Source organism: Xenopus laevis, chromosome 8S, assembly GCF_017654675.1.
Source record: "Xenopus laevis strain J_2021 chromosome 8S, Xenopus_laevis_v10.1, whole genome shotgun sequence".
Taxonomy (NCBI): domain Eukaryota; kingdom Metazoa; phylum Chordata; class Amphibia; order Anura; family Pipidae; genus Xenopus; species Xenopus laevis.
The window spans coordinates 100,239,389-100,263,467 of NC_054386.1; the positions used below are offsets into that span (position 1 = coordinate 100,239,389).

At 40.9% G+C, this 24,079-nt stretch overlaps 1 protein-coding gene across 2 annotated transcripts; it reads left to right on the plus strand.

Annotated features, from left to right (window-relative positions):
- Window positions 1–236: 236 nt before the first annotated feature.
- Window positions 237–18,569, plus strand: cfap45.S (cilia and flagella associated protein 45 S homeolog). Of its 2 annotated transcripts, none has more exons than XM_018232096.2 (12): window positions 237–395; window positions 5,712–5,828; window positions 7,028–7,158; window positions 8,401–8,545; window positions 9,668–9,838; window positions 11,441–11,619; window positions 13,981–14,110; window positions 14,186–14,332; window positions 15,598–15,711; window positions 17,069–17,262; window positions 17,379–17,603; window positions 18,351–18,569. In XM_018232096.2, the coding sequence occupies exons 1-12, from the start codon at window positions 393–395 to the stop codon at window positions 18,424–18,426; spliced, it is 1,632 nt and encodes a 543-aa protein (XP_018087585.1). In that variant the 5' UTR covers window positions 237–392; the 3' UTR covers window positions 18,427–18,569.
- Window positions 18,570–24,079: the final 5,510 nt, after the last annotated feature.

Consider the following 24,079-nt stretch of genomic DNA (forward strand, 5'->3'; position numbering starts at 1 on the left):
ATACTGCTTTATACTTATATCTGTATATAAATCACTTGTGTACATAATATATTTTACTATCATTTCCAGCAAGCTGTGAGTATTAATAGAAACACTGTGTGAGGAGACAATAACAACACACGTGTATCTACTCTAGTCTCTGCACTGTACAACACAGCTCAGCTCCCTCCCGCCTCACAGAGAAACCATTTCCCACAATCCCTTGCGCCATCTCCCAGCCACAGAGATGTCGTTTCCCACAATTCCCTGCACCAGCAGCAGACAAGCTCTCCCCACTCGTCACTTCCTGTTGCCCTGCTGTTTCCATGGGCACAGCTATTGGCTGGGAAGTAGCCGTTACCTGGTAACCAGACAACAGTGAAAGAGTGAGGAGCTGCAGGCAGAGAGCAGACATGGTGAGGGGCAATTGTCTGTATAGAAATAGTCTCTGTGTATCTCATGCGGCTTATTGACTTGTATTTCATCTGCCTCTAGACTTCATACATATAATAATATCACTCTCTCTCCTGTACTGTATATTACACTCTCTCTCCTGTACTGTATATTACACTCTCTCTCCTGTACTGTATATTACACTCTCTCTCCTGTACTGTATATTACACTCTCTCTCCTGTACTGTATATTACACTCTCTCTCTCCTGTACTGTATATTACACTCTCTCTCTCCTGTACTGTATATTACACTCTCTCTCCTGTACTGTATATTACACTCTCTCTCCTGTACTGTATATTACACTCTCTCTCTCCTGTACTGTATATTACACTCTCTCTCATGTACTGTATATTACACTCTCTCTCCTGTACTGTATATTACACTCTCTCCTGTACTGTATATTACACTCTCTCCTGTACTGTATATTACACTCTCTCCTGTACTGTATATTACCACTCTCTCCTGTACTGTATATTACACTCTCTCCTGTACTGTATATTACACACTCTCTCTCCTGTACTGTATATTACACTCTCTCTCCTGTACTGTATATTACACCTCTCTCCTGTACTGTATATTACACTCTCTCTCCTGTACTGTATATTACACTCTCTCTCCTGTACTGTATATTACACTCTCTCTCCCTGTACTGTATATTACACTCTCTCCCCTGTACTGTATATTACACTCTCTCTCCTGTACTGTGTATTACACTCTCTCTCCTGTACTGTATATTACACTCTCTCTCCTGTACTGTATATTACACTCTCTCTCCTGTACTGTATATTACACTCTCTCTCCTGTACTGTATATTACACTCTCTCTCCTGTACTGTATATTACACTCTCTCTCCTGTACTGTATATTACACCTCTCGTCCTGTACTGTATATTATCTCCTGTACTGTATATTACACTCTCTCTCCTGTACTGTATATTACACTTCTCTCCTGTACTGTATATTACACTCTCTTCCTGTATGTATATTACACTCTCTCTCTCCTGTACTGTATATTACACTCTCTCTCCTGTACTGTATATACACTCTCTCTCCTGTACTGTATATTACACTCTCTCCTGTACTGTATATTACACTCTCTCTCTTCCTGTACTGTATATTACACTCTCTCTCCTGTACTGTATATTACACACTCTCTCCTGTACTGTATATTACACTCTCTCTCTGTACTGTATATTACACTCTTCTCCTGTACTGTATATTACACTCTCTCTCCTGTACTGTATATTACACTCTCTCTCCTGTACTGTATATTACACTCTCTCCTCCTGTACTGTATATTACACTCTCTCTCCTGTACTGTATATTACACTCTCTCTCCTGTACTGTATATTACACTCTCTCTCCTGTACTGTATATTACACTCTCTCTCCTGTACTGTATATTACACTCTCTCTCTCCTGTACTGTATATTACACTCTCTCTCCTGTACTGTATATTACACTCTCTCTCCTGTACTGTATATTACACTCTCTCTCCTGTACTGTATATTACACTCTCTCTCCTGTACTGTATATTACACTCTCTCTCCTGTACTGTATATTACACTCTCTCTCCTGTACTGTATATTACACTCTCTCTCCTGTACTGTATATTACACTCTCTCTCCTGTACTGTATATTACACTCTCTCTCCTGTACTGTATATTACACTCTCTCCTCCTGTACTGTATATTACACTCTCTCCTCCTGTACTGTATATTACACTCTCTCTCCTGTACTGTATATTACACTCTCTCTCTCCTGTACTGTATATTACACTCTCTCTCTCCTGTACTGTATATTACACTCTCTCTCCTGTACTGTATATTACACTCTCTCTCCTGTACTGTATATTACACTCTCTCTCTCCTGTACTGTATATTACACTCTCTCTCCTGTACTGTATATTACACTCTCTCTCCTGTACTGTATATACACTCTCTCTCCTGTACTGTATATTACACTCTCTCTCATGTACTGTATATTACACTCTCTCTCCTGTACTGTATATTACACTCTCTCCTGTACTGTATATTACACTCTCTCCTGTACTGTATATTACACTCTCTCTCCTGTACTGTATATTACACTCTCTCCTGTACTGTATATTACACTCTCTCCTGTACTGTATATTACACTCTCTCTCTCCTGTACTGTATATTACACACTCTCTCCTGTACTGTATATTACACTCTCTCCTGTACTGTATATTACACTCTCTCTCCTGTACTGTATATTACACTCTCTCTCCTGTACTGTATATTACACTCTCTCCCCTGTACTGTATATTACACTCTCTCTCTCCTGTACTGTGTATTACACTCTCTCCTGTACTGTATATTACACTCTCTCTCCTGTACTGTATATTACACTCTCTCTCTCCTGTACTGTATATTACACTCTCTCTCCTGTACTGTATATTACACTCTCTCTCCTGTACTGTATATTACACTCTCTCCTGTACTGTATATTACACTCTCTCTCTCCTGTACTGTATATTACACTCTCTCTCCTGTACTGTATATTACACTCTCTCTCTCCTGTACTGTATATTACACTCTCTCTCCTGTACTGTATATTACACTCTCTCTCCTGTACTGTATATTACACTCTCTCTCCTGTACTGTATATTACACTCTCTCCTGTACTGTATATTACACTCTCTCCTGTACTGTTATACACTCTCTCTCCTGTACTGTATATTACACTCTCTCTCCTGTACTGTATATTACACACTCTCTCCTGTACTGTATATTACACTCTCTCCTGTACTGTATATTACACACTCTCTCCTGTACTGTATATTACACTCTCTCTCCTGTACTGTATATTACACTCTCTCTCCTGTACTGTATATTACACTCTCTCTCTCCTGTACTGTATATTACACTCTCTCTCCTGTACTGTATATTACACTCTCTCTCTCCTGTACTGTATATTACACTCTCTCTCCTGTACTGTATATTACACTCTCTCTCCTGTACTGTATATTACACTCTCTCTCCTGTACTGTATATTACACACTCTCTCCTGTACTGTATATTACACTCTCTCTCCTGTACTGTATATTACACTCTCTCTCCTGTACTGTATATTACACTCTCTCTCTCCTGTACTGTATATTACACTCTCTCCTGTACTGTATATTACACTCTCTCTCCTGTACTGTATATTACACTCTCTCCTGTACTGTATATTACACTCTCTCTCTCCTGTACTGTATATTACACTCTCTCTCCTGTACTGTATATTACACTCTCTCTCCTGTACTGTATATTACACTCTCTCTCTCCTGTACTGTATATTACACTCTCTCTCCTGTACTGTATATTACACATTATTATTATTACTACATATTATTCTTCTTCTTCTTCTTATTAGTATTATTATTCTTATCATTATTATCAATATTATTATTATTCTGGCCTAAGCCTATGAGTTATTCATATATACAGAACTTACTTTCGTTGCAGTAATTGGGGTTGGGGGAGGGGTCAGTATCGGGGACCCTGGATTTCTCACTTTTGCTGCCATAAAAAATATATACGAGAAACAAAACATTTCATTGAAATCCAAGTTCCAGTTCTTCCTTTATTCCTTTATTCCTTTATTCCTGACATTCCTGACATTTGCTGCTGCAGGTTCTTCCTCCTGTCGTTGGCCTTTCAGTTTGGCCGTTGCTTCATTCAGCTGTGTAATCATGAGGATACTTTGTCTCATCTCCTCTTATGGAACACATTTTAGTACATCCACCGAGGAAATTCCTGTCCTGTATGTGATCTCCTAAACTAGAGGAATCCAACATCTCCTGCTTTTCAACTCACCCCTCCTTCAAAGCAGACATCACACCTCACTCCCCCCTCCTCAGCTGTCAGCTCCTGCTCCTCAGACATCCGACCTGGATCCTCGCTCCTCCCTCCTCAGCCATCCAACATGGGTCCTGGGTCCTCACTCCTCCCTCCTCAGCCATCCGACATGGGTCCTGGGTCCTTGCTCCTCCCTCCTCAGCCATCCGACATGGGTCCTGGGTCCTCACTCCTCCCTCCTCAGCCATCCGACATGAGTCCTAGGTCCTCACTCCTCCTTCCTCAGCCATCTGACATGTGTCCTCATTTCTCCCTCGTCAGTCATCCGACATGGGTCCTCCCTCCTCAGCCATCCAACATGTGTCCTGGGTCCTCACTCCTCCCTCCTTAGCCATTCCGACATGGGTCCTCCTCCCTGCTCAGCCATTCCGACATGGGTCCTCCCTCCTCAGCCATCCAACATGGATCCTCACTCCTCCCTCCTCAGCCATCCGACCTGGATCCTCGCTCCTCCCTCCTCAGCCATCCAACATGGGTCCTGGGTCCTCACTCCTCCCTCCTTAGCCATTCCGACATGGGTCCTCCTCCCTGCTCAGCCATTTCGACATGGGTCCTCCCTCCTCAGCCATCCGACATGGGTCCTCACTCCTCCCTCCTCAGCCATCCGACATAGGTCCTCACTCCTCCCTCCTCAGCCATCCGACATGGGTCCTGGGTCCTCACTCCGCCCTCCTCAGAAGGATTTACATTCGTCAGTCGAATATCGAGGGTTAATTAACCCTCAATATTCAACCCTATGTAAATCTGCCCCTTAATCTCATAATTATGACTTTAAAAAATCTAAATTATGATTTTTAATCTGATAATTATGATTTTTAATCTCATACTTATGGTTTTTAAACTCATAATTATCAAGTTATAATTATGAGATTAAAAGTCATAATTTCGATGTTTAAAGTCACAATTATTAAGGACGCACTGAATACACTATTTTGGATTCAGCCGAACCCCCGAATCCTTCGCAAAAGTTTCGCCTGAATACCGAACCGAATCCTAATTTGCATATGCAAATTAAGATTGAGAAGGGGAAAACATTTTTTACTTCCTTGTTTTGTGACAAACAGTCGCGCGATTTTCCTTCCTTGCATATCGGAATCCAATCCGAATCCTAATCCTGCTGAAAAAGGTCGAATCCTGAACCGAATTCTAGATTCGGTGCATCCCTAATAATTATGAGATTAAAAGTCATATTTTAAATTTTTTAAAGTCATAATTAAAGTCATAAATCATCAGAATTTTTTTTGCTGGCCCCAGTTCTCTTCCGAATGTATCCCTTAATAACTTGGAATAAAAAGAAAATAAATAATGAATGTAAATGACAAATGTGCTTAGAATAGCCCCCTCATCAGTTTTACATTCACTGATTTTAAAGGTTTACTTATCCTTTAAAGCCTCTGATTTTATTTCAATACAGCCGGAAAGTGTCGTGGGCTCCCTCTCCAGTTCCAATGGCTCAAACCGATCCAGATCCTACAGGTATCGCACTAAAGCGTTGAATTCGGAAGTGGACGAGAGTCTTTTTGGAGCGAAGGTGAGGAATGTTCGGCCTTGGCGCATACATATTTTATTATGGTTTTCACTAATGTTTTAATGCGGTTGTTATCTCACCAAAAATGATTTAAAGGAGAAGGAAAGGCTAAAATTAAGTAAGCTTTATCAGAAAGTTCTATATAAATACACCAGTAAACCCTCAAAGTAATGCTGCTCTGAGTCCTCTGTCAAAAGAGACATCACATTTCTTTCCTTCTATTGTGTACTCATGGGCTTCTGTATCAGACTTCCTGTTTTCAGCTTAAACCTCCAGGGCTAGGGCTTGAGCATGCTCAGTTTACTCCTCTCCCTCCCTGCTGTAATCTGAGCCAAGAGCTATGAGTGAGAAGGGAGAGACTCAGACAGGAAGTGATGTCACACCAAGCTAATATGGCAGCTGCTATCCTAAACAAACAGAGCTTCTAGAGCGGTTTACTCAGGTATGGAAAAGCATTCTGCAGAATAAATATAGTGTTATAGCTTGTACTATTGTGGCTAATCTATTGGCAATAAACTGCTTTGGTAGCTTTCCTTCTCCTTTAATGTCCCCCAGAATCCTTAGCTTCTAATAACAAGCGCTGCTGTATTGGGTATAATGATGGATATGAGTAGGAGACTGGACATCAGTGTTGTAGAACATATGAACAAACAAGCAAAATATTCCCTTTCATGCACATTGGGGAGACTTCGGTTGCATTAAACCTCAGGGCATTGAAAGGGTCACAAAGATTTTATACAGCTATGAGACCCGTTATCCAGAAACCCATTATTCAGAAAGCTCCGAACTAAGGAAACTCCATTGTAATCAAGTAATCCATGTTTTTAAAACGATTTCCTTTTTCTGTGTAATAATAAAACAGTCGCTTGTACTTGATCCCAACTAAGATATAATTAATCCTTATTGGAGGCAAAACCAGCCTATTGTCTTTATTTCATGTTTATATGATTTTCTAGTAGACTTAAGGTATGACAATCCAAATAACGGAAAGATCTGTTATCCGGAAAACCCCAAGTCCTGAGCATTGTGGTTACATGATTTACATTTTCATAGATATAGAACTGACTGAAGAGAATAATTAGCAGTGACCCATTCTCTTCCATAATAAAACCGCATTGTTGTTATACACATGATGATTCTACAGACCAGGTCAATTACAGACGGCCAATTAAAATGCACATTGTATGTTTGTCTATCAGCAGCCAGCCAATGAGCACAGTCCCGTTACACAGAAGAACCAGAACGGGCGACGCAAGGCAACATCAGCACCAACAAGAGTTTATAAACCTGAGACCATACAGATTATAACCAGCGATCTGATTCGTGATCTTGTGTAAGTTTTATAGGCTTGTCGAATTGGACGCCAGCACACCAAAATTGGACTCCAACCCCCTCACCGACCCCCTCCGACTTCTTCCCGACCCCCTCGGACACCCTCCATTCCCTCCTGATATTAGATATTCATTGACAGATCCAATATATCTTATAGGGGGGCTCCTTTTGCCTAAAAGATGTATTAGAGCTCACTCTATTAAACTCACCAGACATCATGTCTCTCTACATGCAGAATTTGTGCAAAAGGCAGTTATTTTGTTACATTTTGTTTGTACTGGAATCAGTTATTTGAGTGAGCTCTAATTCATCTGCTAGGAAAGGAGCCCCCCTATAAGATATATTGGATGTAACTGTCAGTGAATATCTGACACCCAACTGCTGCATGAAGACAGAATGAAGAGAAACAGATGCTGAGAGAGGAATAGTGAAGATAAACTTGATTATTTCAGAAACAGTACAGAATATTTAATTGATTGTATTTAGAAAGTTTCCTATTTTAGTATGAGGAAGCTTATATTACATTTTTATTTTCGTGAAATATGCCGAAAATGTTTTTTTTTAATCTTTTAATACCTCCCATCCAGGTCCAGCATCAGTTATCATGGGGCCCCATCGGACTAATTTACCAGGGCCCTCCTTCCCAGCCAAAATAGCCAAAATAGATTAAAAAATGCCTTTCACACACATGGTCATGTCTCTGATGCATCCAGACCAATTCCCAATGTTTATAAATCTCTGCCTTTTATTACCCCAAACCTGCCCCTCCTCTGCAAGCTTCACCCCACAAACCACACTTTTCCATTTTGAGGTCCCACTCTGGAATGGGGCCCCCGACTGCAGTACCCCCTGCTGATAGACATGCTCCCAAATCTCTCTTCTTTCCAAAGAACGGCCATGATTTGCAGATCCCCCAAAAATGCCCAGAGGGGTGCACAGGCTCAGCACAGTTCTCTACAATCATTGGTTATTGTGTTCTAGGCTGCTTGTTAGTAGCACCACAACCAGGTCACACTCACAGTCAAGACGATGGAGTCTCTATACAGTCTTTATACAGTCTCTATACAGTCTTTATACAGTCTCTATACAGTCTTTATGCAGTCTCTATACAGTCTCTATACAGTCTCTATACAGTCTCTATACAGTCTCTATACAGTCTCTATACAGTCTCTATAAAAGTCTCTATAAGTCTCTATAAAGTCTTGTGCATTGAACTCTTGCTAAATATAGTTCTCCCTTGTAGGGTGCCCTCAGAAGACCCCTCGGGGATGTCTCTGATCATGACTCCACTGGATTTTAGTCGTGTTAAGTCAGCAGCTCGGGTTTTGACAAAAGAGGAGGAGTCGATGGTGACACAGTCCTTGAAGCAGAGAAAAGAGGAAACTATTGTGAGTAACACATATTAGCTGAACAATAAAGCTACTCATGTCTTCCTGATAAGAGACTAGTGGAAATTAGCAATGGTTATGTTTCATTATATCTCATGTAAATATACAGAACACATCTGCACAAAGATTAGTCTAAGCGAGTCTGAGTCCTGCATCAGGTCGGGTCCCCGATTACTTGGCCACGGGTAACCCGGCTGGGTACCCAACAAAGTGCGGGCTTGATCCCTCCCACCCTTGTGGTTCTTCCAGATTTTATATTTTTTTGGGAAGATTCTGCACCAGAGTGATGTCACTTCCGGGCAAATGTGACTGCACTTCCAGTTTCGCATGTACCACAGGTCGGAAGGTTAGTTGGCCGGTTAGTTGGCCTATTGGGGATCAAGTAGCGGAGGACATGCAGTGGGTTGCGGTTTTGGGTACAGGTATCAAAAAATGGACCCGTCCAATTTGTTAAACCCGAGCCGCAACCCACATACTTACCCGCTTGGACCCAATATCCGACAAGCAAGACAAGTACCTTATCTGCAATCCGATCCGTGACTCGCTGACCATCAAGAAACAGGAAGTGCTGTAATTGTAAACTGGAAGTGACATCATTAGAAGTAGGCATGCTCATAAAAAAGGAGTAAAACTCACTATTGAGAAGTCCCACGACCCGAAAACCCAGAGAACCGCTTGTGTCTAGTGAATACCTTTAACTGAGGCAAACAAAGTGGCAGCTCTCAGTCTTATATATAAATGCAATTAATGCAAAGAAAAATGAATGTTAAGTGCTCACAATGAGATGAGGCCTTTAAATTTAATGTTTGTTTGAAGGTGACGAAAAATTATTTATGGCATATTGAAAGAAAATTTAATTTGAAATCACTTTTTCATTCATTAAAAGTGGTCAGTGGTTTTAAAGTTGTGTAAATGTAATTGCCATTGAAAGCTGTATTTGTTTTTCCCTTTTCTGTTCTTTGGTTCTGACTCTTGAAACAATGTAGAAGTAGTGAGTTATTTCTGCTCATCAGCTGGCTTGTGCTACATTGTTTCATGAGTCAGAACCAGGAGTGCAGGCTGCTGTTGTCAGTAAATGAAGGATTCATTTTGATTATAATCAGTGGTACATTATCTTTGTAGGAGGCAGTAAACGAGCGTAAAAACTACATGAAGCAAAAGGAGATGCTCCGGAAGAAGAATGAGAAGCTGAGTGAGCTGGAAGAGGAAGCCCAGCAGAGGGCGCAGTACTTGTTACAGAGAGCCAACACCCTGCGCATGGAACAAGAGGACGAGATGAAGACACTGAATGAGGTAGTACCCGCGACTGCAACCAAATCTTGCCTCCAAGCCAGGAATTGATAAATAAGCACCTGCTTTGAGGCTGCTGGGAGAAATAGCCAGAGGGCCAGTCACTGGTTGGGGATCACTGATTTACGGCCATCTTTAAAGCTATTGTTCAGTATAAAAATAAAAACTGGGTAAATAGACAGGCTGTGCAAAATAAAAAATGTATCTAATATAGTTAGTTAGGCAAAAATGTAATGTATAAAGGCTGGAGTGACTGGATGTGTAACATAATAGCCAGAACACTACTTCCTGCTTTTCAGCTCTCTAACTCTGAGTTAGTCAGTGACTATAAGGGGGGCCACATGGGACATATCTGTTCAGTGAGTTTGTAATTGATCCTCAGCATTCAGCTCAGATTCAAAGGCAACAGATATGATCCATGTGGCCCCCCTTCAAGTCTCTGATTGGTTACTGCCTGGTAACCAATCAGTGGGAAGCAAGAGAGCTGAAAAGCAGGAAGTAGTGTTCTGGCTATTATGTTACACATCCAGTCACTCCAGCCTTTAAACATTACATTTTTGCCCAACTAACTGTATTAGATACATTTTATTTTGCACATCTATTTACCCAGTTTTTTATTTTTATACTGAACTGTTCTTTAACACCTTGTATAGATGTATCTGAATGTGCAGGGTCTAGTTGCAACTACAATAATGACAGAATTCATGAATAATTACAGAAAGGTCGTCTCCCATAGACTCCATTTTATCCAAATAATCCAAATGTTAAAAATGATTTCCTTTTTCTGTGTAATAATAAAACAGTCGCTTGTACTTGATCCCAACTAAGATATAATTAATCCTTATTGGAGGCAAAACCAGCCTATTGGGTTTATTTAATGTTTATTTGTTTTTCTAGTAGATTTAAAGGGGTGCTTCACCTACTTTTAGTATTTTATAGAAGAGTCACTTCTAAGTAACTTTTCAATTGTTTTTCATAGTTATTTTTTTATAGTTTTAAAATTATTTGCCATATTCTTCTGACTCTTTCAAGCTTTCCAATGGGGGTCACTGACCCCAAAACAAATGCTTTGTAATGCTACACAATAATTGTCATTGCTACTTTTTATTCCTCATCTTTCTATTCAGTCCCTCTCCTATTCATATTCCAGTCTCTTATTCAAATCAATACATGGTTGCTAAGGTATTTGGGACCCTAGCAACCCGATCGCTGAAACTGCAAAATGGAGAGCTACTGAATAAAAAGTTAAATAACTCTTAAACCACAAATAGTAATAAACCAAAAGAAATTGCAAATTGTCTCAGAATATCCCTCTCTACATTATGCTAAAAGTTAACTCAAAGGTAAACAACCCCTTTAATGAATGAAGATCTAAATTACGGAAACCCCCAGGTCCTGAGCATTCTGGATACCAGGTCCCATACCTGTAATCTATAAACACCTGCTTAGGCAGCAGAGTAGTAAATAAACGATCCTTTCAGCTCATAATAATCAGTAATTAGTTTGTTCTTGCTGTGCCCCTGTAGATTCCTACCATAAAGTGAGTTAGGATTGTTGCAATAAAACAATGCTCCCATGCAAACTAATGTATGTTCCCTTCAACAGGTAATCCTACATACCAAGTGCCACGCCATCCGTGATGCCCAAGTCCTGGAGAAAAAGCAGATAAAGAAGGAGTTAGACACAGAGGAGAGAAGGTTGGACCAGATGATGGAGGTGGAGCGACAGAAAGCCATGGAGATGCAGGAGGAGATAGAGGAGCATCGGAAGCAAGAGAAGATCAGGTCATTGTTTCTTTATATAACATGGAGGGAGCTCCGAGCCATAGCCAAGTGACCAACTGCTGTAGCATCATTACTCATAGCGATAATAACTCATTCACTCCAAGATGGGCACAGAGATCTACAATATGGTGTCGTTTTTATTTCTAAATTACACTGCAAATACTCTAAATTAAATATAAAAAAAATCTGTTTGCTTTTTTGAGAAATGGATTTCAGTGCAGAATTCTGCTGGAGCAGCCCTATTAACTGATGCGTTTTGAAAAAATTTTTTTTTTCCCATGACAGTATCCCTTTAATATTAACAGTTATACAGTAATAATAACCGCTAAAGCCAACAATCATTTCTCACTACTTTAATATTCACTTGGCCTTCGTGACACGGTCCTGTCCTGGTTCTCTTCTTACCTCACTAATTCTTCCTTCAGTGTCTCCTGCAATGGAGTAGCATCTTCTCCCCTACCTCTTTCTGTTGGGGTTCCTCAAGGCTCTGTCCTGGGTCCCTTATTATTCTCCCTCTATACTTCCTCCCTCGGCAAACTTATCAATGCGTATGATTTCCACTACCACCTCTATGCTGACGATACTCAGATCTATCTCTCATCTCCTGATCTCAACCCAGAACTCCTAACTCGCGTCTCCTCCTGCCTGTCCGCTATCTCTACCTGGATTTCGCAACGCTACCTTAAATTAAACCTCTCTAAAACTGAAATGGTTCTCTTTCCTCCAACTAACACCAGTAACATCCCGGAAGTGTCCATCATAGTTAACAATTCCACTATCACCCCCTCTCCCCAGGCCCGGTGCCTTGGGGTTATCCTAGATTCTGCCCTGTCATTCACTCCTCATATCCAGTCACTTATTAAATCATGTCACTTCCACCTAAGGAACATATCCAAAATACCATCATTTATCACCCAAGATGCTGCCAAAATTCTTATTCACTCTCTCATCATATCGCGTCTAGACTACTGTAACTCTCTTTTAATTGGCCTTCCCCTCCAGAGACTGTCAGCTCTCCAGTCCATAATGAACACTGCTGCGAGGCTCATACACCTCAGCAACCGCTCCTCCTCTGCCTCACCATTCTGTCAATCCCTGCACTGGCTTCCGCTACCTTTCAGAATTAAATTCAAATTAATGATCCTGACCTTCAAAGCACTTCACAACTCTGCTCCACCCTACATCTCTGAACTCATCTCTATATACTCACCCAATCACTTACTACGCTCCTCTACTGACCTGCTACTCAACTCTTCTCTCATTACCTCCTCACATGCTCACATTCAAGACTTTGCAAGGGCTGCACCCCTCCTCTGGAACTCTCTCCCACGGTCTGTCCCACTTTCTCCCAACCTTTCTGCTTTCAAAAGATCTCTTATATGCACTTCTTTCGAGAAGCCTCCCCTCACTCTGCTTAACTACCAAGTGCAACACCACATACAATACCACATTTCTCACCCACTTAATTCTGATCCTGGCCACTCCCACACCTTGGAGCTCATTTACAAACTTCGCGCAGGGCAGAATGATTCGCACATTGAAAATATTTGCCCGGCGCATGGTTATATTTATAAAGCTGGCTGAGTGTTGTACTTAATGTGCCAACAGAAATGCCAATTTTTTTTCATGCTGTGAATGTCCATAAGAGCTTTTTAAATATGGGCGAAAAATGCAAATTGCGAACACTCTGCGTCTGAGTTACGCCACAACTTTGGTGGCGGAGAAAATATACGCAAAACAGTTTTGCAAATTGTGTATTTAAGTTACTGTCAACGCTATTTTCACGCACAGCAACTTCGCACACTGGGCGCACTCACACCCGTCTCATTTGCAAAAATGTATTCACAACGCCAATTCGCAAAAACTGGAAAGACGAGTACTGCAGTGCAATATTTTAGCGTTCAGGAAAAATCACGGGCAATACAACCGTTTATGAATAAATATGGGCTGCGCGAACTTTATAAATGACCCCCTTGTGTCTTATTCCCTTCCCTTTAGATTGTAAGCTCTTTTTCACAGGCCCTTCCTCACCTTTTGTACCGGTATTGGTTGTGGTGTATGTAACTCCATATGTTCTATGTATATACTGTAATTGATATAATGTATAAACACGTTTACTTTACAGCACTGCTGTTGTCGCTCTATAAATACATGATAATAATAATAATTAAAGTGGCATTGCATGAGTTTGTATGGTGTGTGTTTGTCCCATGGCTCATAACCTGCAGCCGGACTGACTCATTCAACACATTGATTCGCCTCTACAGGTTCTCAGCTGCAGGATTAAACGGGCAGTTTCATAACTGACAGTGAAGGGACTGGATCTAATTCTGTACTAACAGCCAATGACTTTCTCTGCAGAGGAAAGATGCACATTATCCAGCAGATGGAGGGAAATCTGGAATCCAGAATTCTGGTGGAAGAACAGAAAGAGCAAGAGGCCCAGCACATGCTGCAATACTTGGAGGAGCTGCAGATAGAAGATTATGAGGTGAGAGAGAACTATGGGAGCAATGGAGTCACTGGTTACATGATCCACTCGTTGACACTTCGACTCTTTCCTCAGGAAATGAAAAGAAAGCGCCAGGAGCAGCTGGAGATCCAGGCCCAGATTCAGCAGATCAACACGGAGAATTTGAAGAAGAAGACGGAACGGAAGGAGCAGGAGAGACTGTCAGATCTGCGTGTGCTGGAGTACAACAAGAACAAGATGGTAGTGGAGCCTGATGAAGGCACAGCTGGGAGAGAGTACAAACTCAATCAGTTCTGCCTTCATACTCTATATATATATATCTATATAATTATGTTGTATTGTAAAAAGTGGTGCATATATACAGTATATATAATATACATAACACTGGGAATACATTGGCTGTAGCACAAATACATCCTATCATAGGCAAAGACAACCCACACTCTGTATCAGACGAAGGCACCACCATTGCACTGACATTGTCATATTAATGTGTAGCTGCTGCTTTCAGGACGAGCCATTGCTCTACACTGACAAAGACCAATCTCCCGGGCAGATCTGTAAGTAGTAGTTTATTTCGGTTTACAAGGACACAGCCTTACGCGTTTTGTATCTTTCAGACACTTAATCATAGGCTCTGTCTGAAAGATACGAAAAGCGTAAGGCTCTATCCTTTTTTACCAAAATAAACGACTAAATTATCTTACAAGTCTGTCTGAAAGATTGGTCTTTGGAAGTGCCTGCTCCTTTTTTCATACGGTTTATCCGCTCCCTCAGCGGAAGATTCAGGGCACACTACCTGGACCTCTTTTCATAATTTTTTTTTGCATTTTTGAGACCTGAGACCTTCAATCTAACTGCTATCAGCCAGTGTTCATTATTTAAAGGAGAACTAAAGCCTAAGTAGGTAGAAATGTTGTACATGATGTTTTGTGCTTCTGTGCCAGCCCAAGGCAAACACAGCCCTTTAGCAGTAAAGATCTGTGTCTCCAAAGATGCCCCAGTAGCTCCCCATCTTCTTTTCTGCTGATTCACTGATTCACATGCTCTGTGCTGCTGTCACTTACTGAGCTTAGGGACCCACTCACAATATACAGTACACATAGAATAGAAATGTCACAATATAAGGCTGATTAGTAATTAATACACATAATTACTACATGGCAGCACAGAAACCAGTGCAATTAGCATCAGAATTGAATAATCAGCAAACCTGTAGCATCAGCTTATATTACAGGGGAAGCTCATTTTCTGCTGGATAATTAGTGACGAGCCCTAAACTTAGCTTCTCAACAGCCAATCAGAGCCCACTGAGCATGTGAGTGTCACAGACACTTTCCAAGATGGTGACCCCCTGTGACAAGTTTGAAGTCCTGGATCATTGCTGCTATTGACAAGCTCAGACTTTAGCCTCGTGCAATTCAGTAAATGGCATTTTTAGCAGCAGTAATTTCTAGGGTTTAGTTGTACTCTATCCAAGTTGTACATTTTCGCTATTCCAATAGGAGAGAGAGGCTGAATATGAAGCTGAGCAGCAGAGGATAAAGAAAGAGAAGGAGCTAGAGGTTGCCCGTCTGCGAGCCCTGCAGGAAAGAGCTAGAGACTACCGAGCAGAACAGGTAATAGCTGACAAAACCAAAAACATCATTCTCTGATGATACAGTTGTGACCTTTTGTGTAGGCAGGTGAGTGCAAGTACACAATGATCTGGATACACTGGGGCTCATTTATAAACACTGGGCATATTTGCACCTGGGCAGTAACCCATGCCAACCAATCAGATGATTGCTTTCATTGTTCAACCTGCAGCTGCCTGAAAAAAAGCTAATCACTGATTGGTTATTATGGGTTACTGCTAGGGATGCACCAGGATTCCATCCAGGATTCGGCCTTACTCAGCAGGATTCAGATTCGGCCGAAGCCTTCTGCCTGGCCCAACCGAATCCGAATTTGCATATGCAAATTAGGGGCAGGGAGGGAAATCGTGTGACTTTTTGTCACCAAAAATGGAAGTAAATATGTTCCCCTTCCCACCTCGAATTTGCTTTTCCAAATAGGATTCGGTTCAGTATTCAGCCTAATCTTTTGCAAAGGATTTAAAAATCCAAATCCAAAATAGTGGATTCGGTGCATTTGGTTTATATTTGCATATTTTTTTCTGTATCTAAACCCATCGTCAAGGTAACAGTCTCATTGCACCAATCTGGGGAGAAGGGGTGCAGGAATATTAACCCATGTACATAATGGGTGCTGAGGTTGGTCACTAGTTTATATTTTAACCACATGTGTCTTTAAAGGGATATAAACACATACCTGTTTTATCACTGATTGGTTATTATGGGTTACTGCTATGGATGCACCAAGATTCCATCCAGGATTCCTGGAAGGGGTTATTTATTAAACTCTGAATGCCAAAAACCTGAAAAAATCGTGTTTTTATTATACCCCGAGGATGGAAAAAGTCCAAATCCAAAAGTCCGGCATCTAAGAACTGTCACGTTTGTATATAAGTCAGTGGGTGAAGTCCAGAAGATATCTTGATCTGCGCTGGGTTTCATGCAATAATCTGAAGATTTTGTGGTTTTTGGGAGGAAAATCGGAAATATTTGTACGATTCCTTTTTTTTTACGTTTTTTTCCTGCACAGAAAATTTTCGGGGAAATGTATTGATAAATAAGGGGAAAAAAACCTGTGTGGATTTGGTCGGAAGTATTTTTCAGAAAATAATGAGATAAGATTGGATTTGATAAATGGTCCTCCCCATATCACTTACTGCCATTTCTTGCGCGGTCGATTTATTACATGGACAACAATGATGTTAATTCATGGCATTTCCCCAGTAATAAAATATAGACAGGACTTATGGTAAATAAAGAGGCGTGAGGAACAGATAAACAATTTGTTTAGCTCCACCCTACAAAGCAAGTACCACCTGACGTGCTCCTTTTCCCTTGATTGTTTTTTGCTGGCCTCCAGGATGCTCTGAGAGCAAAGAGAAACCAGGAAGCTATGGAACGTTCCTGGAGACAGAAAGAAAAGGAAATTGCCCAGAAGCAAGCAGAGGTGAACTCCATGATGAAACAGACACGGATGGAGCAGATTTCACAGAAAGAACATTGCCTGGCCGTGCAGGCACAGAGGGACCGAGCAGAGTTCAATAGAGTGCTGAGGTAAGGGGCATCACTCCATAGGTGTACTATAAGATATCAGTGAACTGGGCAAGGAAAATGGTGGTTTCATTTGTGGCTGATATGGCTGCTCATGTCACACATCTTCTCTATATCAGAGAACAACGAATGATAATTGAGAAAGAACACAAAGAGTTAGAAGAGAAGAATACCCAGCTGATGAAGCACGCAGCAGAGCTCAGGCGCCAAGTCCGTGAGAATGAGCAGAAGCAGGTCTTGGCAAGAATCGACTACTTTGAAGAAGGCAAGAAGCTGAATGAAGAAGCTCATCAGCGTAGGGCTCGTCTGGATGAGCTGAAACAGAAGAAGCTGGAGGAGCTCAGGTGAGAATGAAGTCGTTTGCATATTGGAGCTTACTACCTATAACATGTCCTATCTATATGCAGCCCATAGAGAAACCCACCTCATCGTTTCCTGATCTATCCCTAAACTGAGGATTAGATAGATGGCATGGGGAGAGAAAGATAAGAAAGAGAATTAAGAAGGTTGGAAGAGAGGAGGGTGAGATACATGGCATGGGGAGAGAAGAGACTAGTGGGGTAAGATAAGAAAGAGAGTTGAGAAGGTTGGAAGAGAGGAGGGTGAGATACATGGCATAGGGAGAGAAGAGACTAGTGGGGTAAGATAAGAAAGAGAATTAAGAAGGTTGGAAGAGAGGAGGGTGAGATACATGGCATAGGGAGAGAAGAGACTAGAGGGGTAAGATAAGAAAGAGAGTTGAGAAGGTTGGAAGAGAGGAGGGTGAGATAGATGGCATGGAGAGAGAGAGAAGAGACTAGTGGGGTAAGCTAAGAAAGAGAGTTGAGAAGGTTGGAAGAGAGGAGGGTGAGTGTAGATGTGAGAGTAGAATAAAAAGAGCAGTGGCCAGAGGGAAATAAGAGGAGAGTGATTTCGGGAGGTGCTTGTGTAATGGAGAGAGAACTAGAAGAGATATCCAAAAAGAAAGAAGACTGAGAAGTTAAATAATAAGTAAGAGAGAAGAAACAAGGAACATTCAAATTGGTATATTTGGTATGGGGATGTTATTGGCCAATACTGTTATTTAATCAGACCCACTTTCTATGTTGCAGAACGGCCGGCCTTCCAGACAAATACCTCTCAATGGTCATGCGAAAGGCCGAAGTCCCTACTACTGTGGTTCATTGAGAAGAGAGAAATATAATCTTATATATATATTAAATACAGTATATATGCTTCCGATTCTATGATATTCCTCTGCTATTTGACCATCATTGGGTTTCTGCCAACATCGATTTCACCTAAATGAATAAAAATGTCTTGTTGGCCAACGTCTCCTCTTCTTCTTTCATGTTTGCTCTGCTTATTACTTACACCAGACAAGCAAAGTCTCACTTTTACATCATCTCACTACAAAATGTTCTTTGGGTGTTGGTGGTAAAGCATTTACAGGGAGGGGTGCCTCTAAAGATGATTCCTTATTAGTCATTGGTGGATTCCAGAATCTGAGTAGAAGGAGTAAGTTATCCATTGAGAGCAAGTTCTTACTATGTTCCACCAGCTTCTTCTCAGTTTGGCTTCTAAGTGATTGTTGAAGACTGATAAGTAGTTCATAAAGTCAGAGAAATCCTATGTATTCCCACTTTAAGAGGTTCAGGTGTGTCTCTGGTTTCATCTCTATATTGTAAGGCCACAGCTGCCCATATTCTCAACTCAAGGCATTATGGGTTCTCTAACATTTCAGCATTTTGCATGATTGAAAACAGGTAATTTCAGATGACTGAAGGTGTAGATGTAGAGAGGGATATTCTGAGACAATTTGTAATCGATTTTCATTTTTTATTATTTATGTTTTTTTAGTTATTTAGCTTTTTATTCAGCAGCTCTCCAGTTTGTTATTTCAGCCATCTGGGTGTTGGGTCCAAATTCCCCTAGCAACCATACATTGATTTGAATAAGAGACTGTAATATGAATAAAAAGTATCAACAACAATAAATGTTTAGCCGCCGAAAGCATTCGTTTTTATTTGGGGTCAGTGACCCCCTTTTGTTGAAAGCTGCCAGAAAAAAAGAGATTCATAAGAAGAAAGCAATTAATTTAAAAACTAGAAAGAAATACAATGACCAATTGAAATGTTGCTTAGAAGTGGCCGTGCTGTAACATACTAAAAGTTAACAGAAAGATGAAGCACCCCTTTAACAACTGACCAAAGAAATTCTTTTACATGAGCCATTTATTTATGGAGCTGAAGAAGAACTCTGCCCCTATCTTCACCTTGGAGTAAGGTCCCTGTGGCACTGAATGGCATCTTTCCCCAAATATCACCCTAATGTGTAATATTGTCAAAACTAATTAGACTTAGTGCTCCTTAACTCACTTGTATCCAACTATTAAATGGTGGTTCACCTTTAAAGGGAAACTATACCCTCAAACAATGTAGGTCTCTATAAAAAGATACTGAGTAAAACAGCTCATATGTAAAACCCTGCTTCATGTAAATGAACCATTATCATAATAATATACTTTTTTAGTAGTATGTGCCATTGGGTAATCATAAATAGAAAATTGCCATTTTAAAAAATAAGGGCCGCCCCCTGGGATCGTACGATTCACGGTGCACACACCAAACATGTTAGGTCACATTAGTCAATTAACAGACAGAGTTGTGTCTTTTGCTTCCTCGCTTCTTCCTGTTACAGTTAGAGCTGTAGTATTTCTGGTCAGGTGATCTCTTCCTGTTACAGTTAGAGCTGTAGTATTTCTGGTCAGGTGATCTCTTCCTGTTACAGTTAGAGCTGCAGTATTTCTGGTCAGGTGATCTCTTCCTGTTACAGTTAGAGCTGTAGTATTTCTGGTCAGGTGATCTCTTCCTGTTACAGTTAGAGCTGTAGTATTTCTGGTCAGGTGATCTCTTCCTGTTACAGTTAGAGCTGCAGTATTTCTGGTCAGGTGATCTCTTCCTGTTACAGTTAGAGCTGCAGTATTTCTGGTCAGGTGATCTCTGAGGCAGCACACAGACCATCATTAAATGGTGGTTCAAGGCAAGAGATGTAAAAGGCCAATATTTACTTAAATATATATTCCAGTTTGGTAAGATTTTTTTAATATGCCACTTAATTTTATATAAACTATCGGTTGCTCAAGTATTTGGGGTAAAAATTTCCTTTAAGTTAACTTTTAGTATGTTATAGGATGGCAAATTATAAGCACACTTTCTGATTGGTCTTCATCGTTTATTTTTTATAGTTTTTGAATTATTTGCCTTCTTCTTCTGACTCTTTCCAGCTTTCAAATTGTCACTGACCCCATCTATAAAGAAATGCCCTGTAAGGCTACAAATGTATTGTTATTGCTACTTTTTATTCCTCCTCTTTCTATTCAGGCCTCTCCTATTCATATTCCAGAATCTTATTCATATTGATGCATTGTTGCTAGGGGAATTTGGACCCTAGCAACCAGATGGCTGAAATAGCAAACTGGAGAGCTGCTGAATAAAAAGCCAAATAACTCAAAAGCTACAAAAAAAAACCAACCCCTTTAAAATTGAACAGAAATTCCATTATTTCAGTGGCATTTTTGGTTGGAATCTTAAAGCAAAGTCTGGGAATAAATACATTTTGTTACATGTTTATCCTTATTGCAGTGAAGCCTTCCAATGGAGAATATTGGATAACCAGAGCCTTGTGGTTCTGATACCAGATTCAGTAAAGGCTTCCTGTAATGTTAACCCCAGATCAGAACAGGACTGTCTTAGACCTAATTAAAACCAATCAGGAGCCCACTGAGAAGTAGGGTTTGAACAACAAAGTCCATTTTTCAAGGGACCATCTAAATAGGGAGCAGTGATGGACGAATTTAATTGCCAGGCATGGATTTGCGGCGAATTTCCGGATTTCGCTGACTGCAAAAGTTTTGGCGAAACTGCAGCGAAAATTTCCGCTCATCAAAGCTGTCGTACATCAGAATTATTCGGACGCCCATTGACTGTAAAGCATTTCGACAAAAGAGTCGCCCCACGTAAAAATCGATGATCGTGTCGAAATTGTTGCGCGTCAAAATCATTTTGACTTCAATATGTTTCACTTTTTCGCAATTTTGTCGTGTGGGACGTGACATCATAACATCACCTGCTTATTAGGTCACCAATCCCGCTACAGCTCTCCTCTCTGACATCACCAACCCACCCCTCTGACATTGTCTCACTGGCACTTTGTCTGGATTTTGCTGCTGGTTACCCTACTAACAGGGGCGTTACTATAGAGGAAGCAGAATCTGGGGGTACAGGGGCCACACGAGGCCCTAATTCATATACAATTTCAATTTCTATTCTATGTGTACTGTATATTGTGAGTGGCTCCCTAAGCTCAGTAAGTGACAGCAGCACAGAGCATGTGAATCAGTGAATCAGCAGAAAAGAAGATGGGGAGCTACTGGGGCATCTTTGGAGACACAGATCTTTACTGCTAAAGGACTGTGGTTGCCTTGGGCTGGTACAGAAGCACAAACATCATGTACAACATTTCTAGTTACTTCTTTAGTTAGGCTTTATTTCTCCTTTAAGGAAGTGCCAGGTCTATAGGGCATAAAACATAAAAAAGGCTTGTGCACCAACCATGGTTTGTACTTAAAGTCATTTTTAATAAAGCTGATGATCTCCGTATGTTCAGCTCTATATCAGCGAGTGTGTTAATTGTGAAAGGTGCAAAGTTGCCAGTGAGTAAACTCCTAAAAGGGTGTGTGAGGTGAGTGACCAAGTAGGGGACAAGGACTTTTTTTCCATTTGTACTTTAAAGGGATCCTGTCATCGGAAAACATGTTTTTTTCAAAACACATCAGTTAATAGTGCTGCTCCAGCAGAATTCTGCACTGAAATCCATTTCTCAAAAGAGCAAACAGATTTTTTTATATTCAATTTTGAAATCTGACATGGGGCTAGACATATTGTCAATTTCCCAGCTGCCCCTGGTCATGTGACTTGTGCCTGCACTTTAGGAGAGAAATGCTTTCTGGCAGGCTGCTGTTTTTCCTTCTCAATGTAACTGAATGTGTCTCAGTGGGACCTGGATTTTACTATTGAGTGTTGTTCTTAGATCTACCAGGCAGCTGTTATCTTGTGTTAGGGAGCTGCTATCTGGTTACCTTCCCATTGTTCTGTTGTTAGGCTGCTGGGGGGGAAAAGGGAGGGGGGTGATATCACTCCAACTTGCAGTACAGCAGTAAAGAGTGACTGAAGTTTATCAGAGCACAAGTCACATGACTGGGGGCAGCTGGGAAACTGACAATATGTCTAGCCCCATGTCAGATTTCAAAATTTAATATAAAAAAATCAGTTTGCTCTTTTGAGAAACGGATTTCGGTGCAGAATTCTGCTGGAGCAGCTCTATTAACTGATTCATTTTGAAATAAAATTTTTTTCCCATAACAGTATCCCTTTAATGTGCTGTTAATATGAATGAATTTTGTTACAACAGCGCCACCTGCTGGTCAGTTTCCCACCAGTCTGACCAGCAAGTAGTCAAGGAAGTTGTCAGGAGAAAGAAAGAGGCTGATGTTCTTCTGCTTAGGAAAGATGTGAGAAAGGTTTCTAATTTTATTCCTAAGCAGAAGAACATCAGCCTCTTTCTTTCTCCTGACAACTTCCTTGACTACTTGCTGGTCAGACTGGTGGGAAACTGACCAGCAGGTGGCGCTGTTGTAACAAAATTCATTCATATTAACAGTACATGTATCCCTTAATATCTTGGAATTAAAAGAAAATAATTAATGAATGTAATATACAAAAGTGCTTAGAATAGTCCCCTCATCAATTTTACATTCACTTATTTTAAAGATTTACTTATCCTTTAAGAAATGACTTTCTGATTCTCTGCATGCGCTCCTCTTCAGAAACGGCGACAGGGCGACGATCCATTGCGCGGCGCTCGATTTCTCCTCCCTGGCTATCTCCTATAGAAGGCAGGGAGGAGAAATCGAGTACCGCACAATGGATCATCGTCCGGTCGCCGTTTCTGAAGAGGAGCGCATGCAGAGAATCGGTAAGTCATTTCTTATTAAAAGCTTTGCAAATTAAAAGTTAAAACTCACTGGGTTTTTTTTTTCGTTAAAAAGAAACAATTTCTTTTTTTTTTATGTTACTGGTCTTTTAAGACTCTTAGGGGTGACTTTTCGACCACTGAAAGCTCTGCCGCACTTCACCAGGCGTAAATTTGTAACCACTACAGCAGCCGAACACTGGCGAAGTTTCTCAGTCCGCACTTGTACCTAAGTTGATTTCTTATGTCAGTGCTGGTTGTTCCATTTCCACTAAAACAGATTTTGCAGACACTGCCTCTTCCTCGGACTTCCTTGTACATTTATATATATATATATACACTATATGTAGCTGAACTGTACTTTTAATCATAGGTGACAGCAGAAACTGTAGAAAAAAATGTCGCCAGTGATGTTTAACCATAAACTAAAGGTTTATTAAATATAAAAGGCACCATTGAGATGAGGCAATAGATCGAGCAAGGCAATGGGGCAGACAGACAGAATGTACGGACACGGCACAAGCAGTCGGGTTGGAGAGAGGATAAAATAGACTTATCGCCTCCCCTAGGGGTGTGACACCACAATGATTCTGAATTGCCTCCAGCTGAAGCCTCTGAGGGATAAGGAATAGCCTGGGTCCTTTTCCAGCTCTGGTCTCTACAAGGCTGGTTTACCCCGGGGAATACTAAGCCCACATTATTTCTCCTTGGTGGAGCACACAACTGTTATTACTCACTAACCCTGACTATCTCACAACCCAGGGGGGTAGTATGAAAGTAGCTAGTCACCTGTTAAGTCTCATTCATG

What these genes read in the sequence shown, in the direction of transcription:
- cfap45.S (XM_018232096.2), top strand. An exon ending in AGAGAAAAGAGGAAACTATT is followed by an intron (nt 8,546 to 9,667) that starts GTGAGTAACACA and finishes TTATCTTTGTAG; the next exon opens with GAGGCAGTAAACGAGCGTAA. An exon ending in GAGTTCAATAGAGTGCTGAG is followed by an intron (nt 17,263 to 17,378) that starts GTAAGGGGCATC and finishes TCTCTATATCAG; the next exon opens with AGAACAACGAATGATAATTG.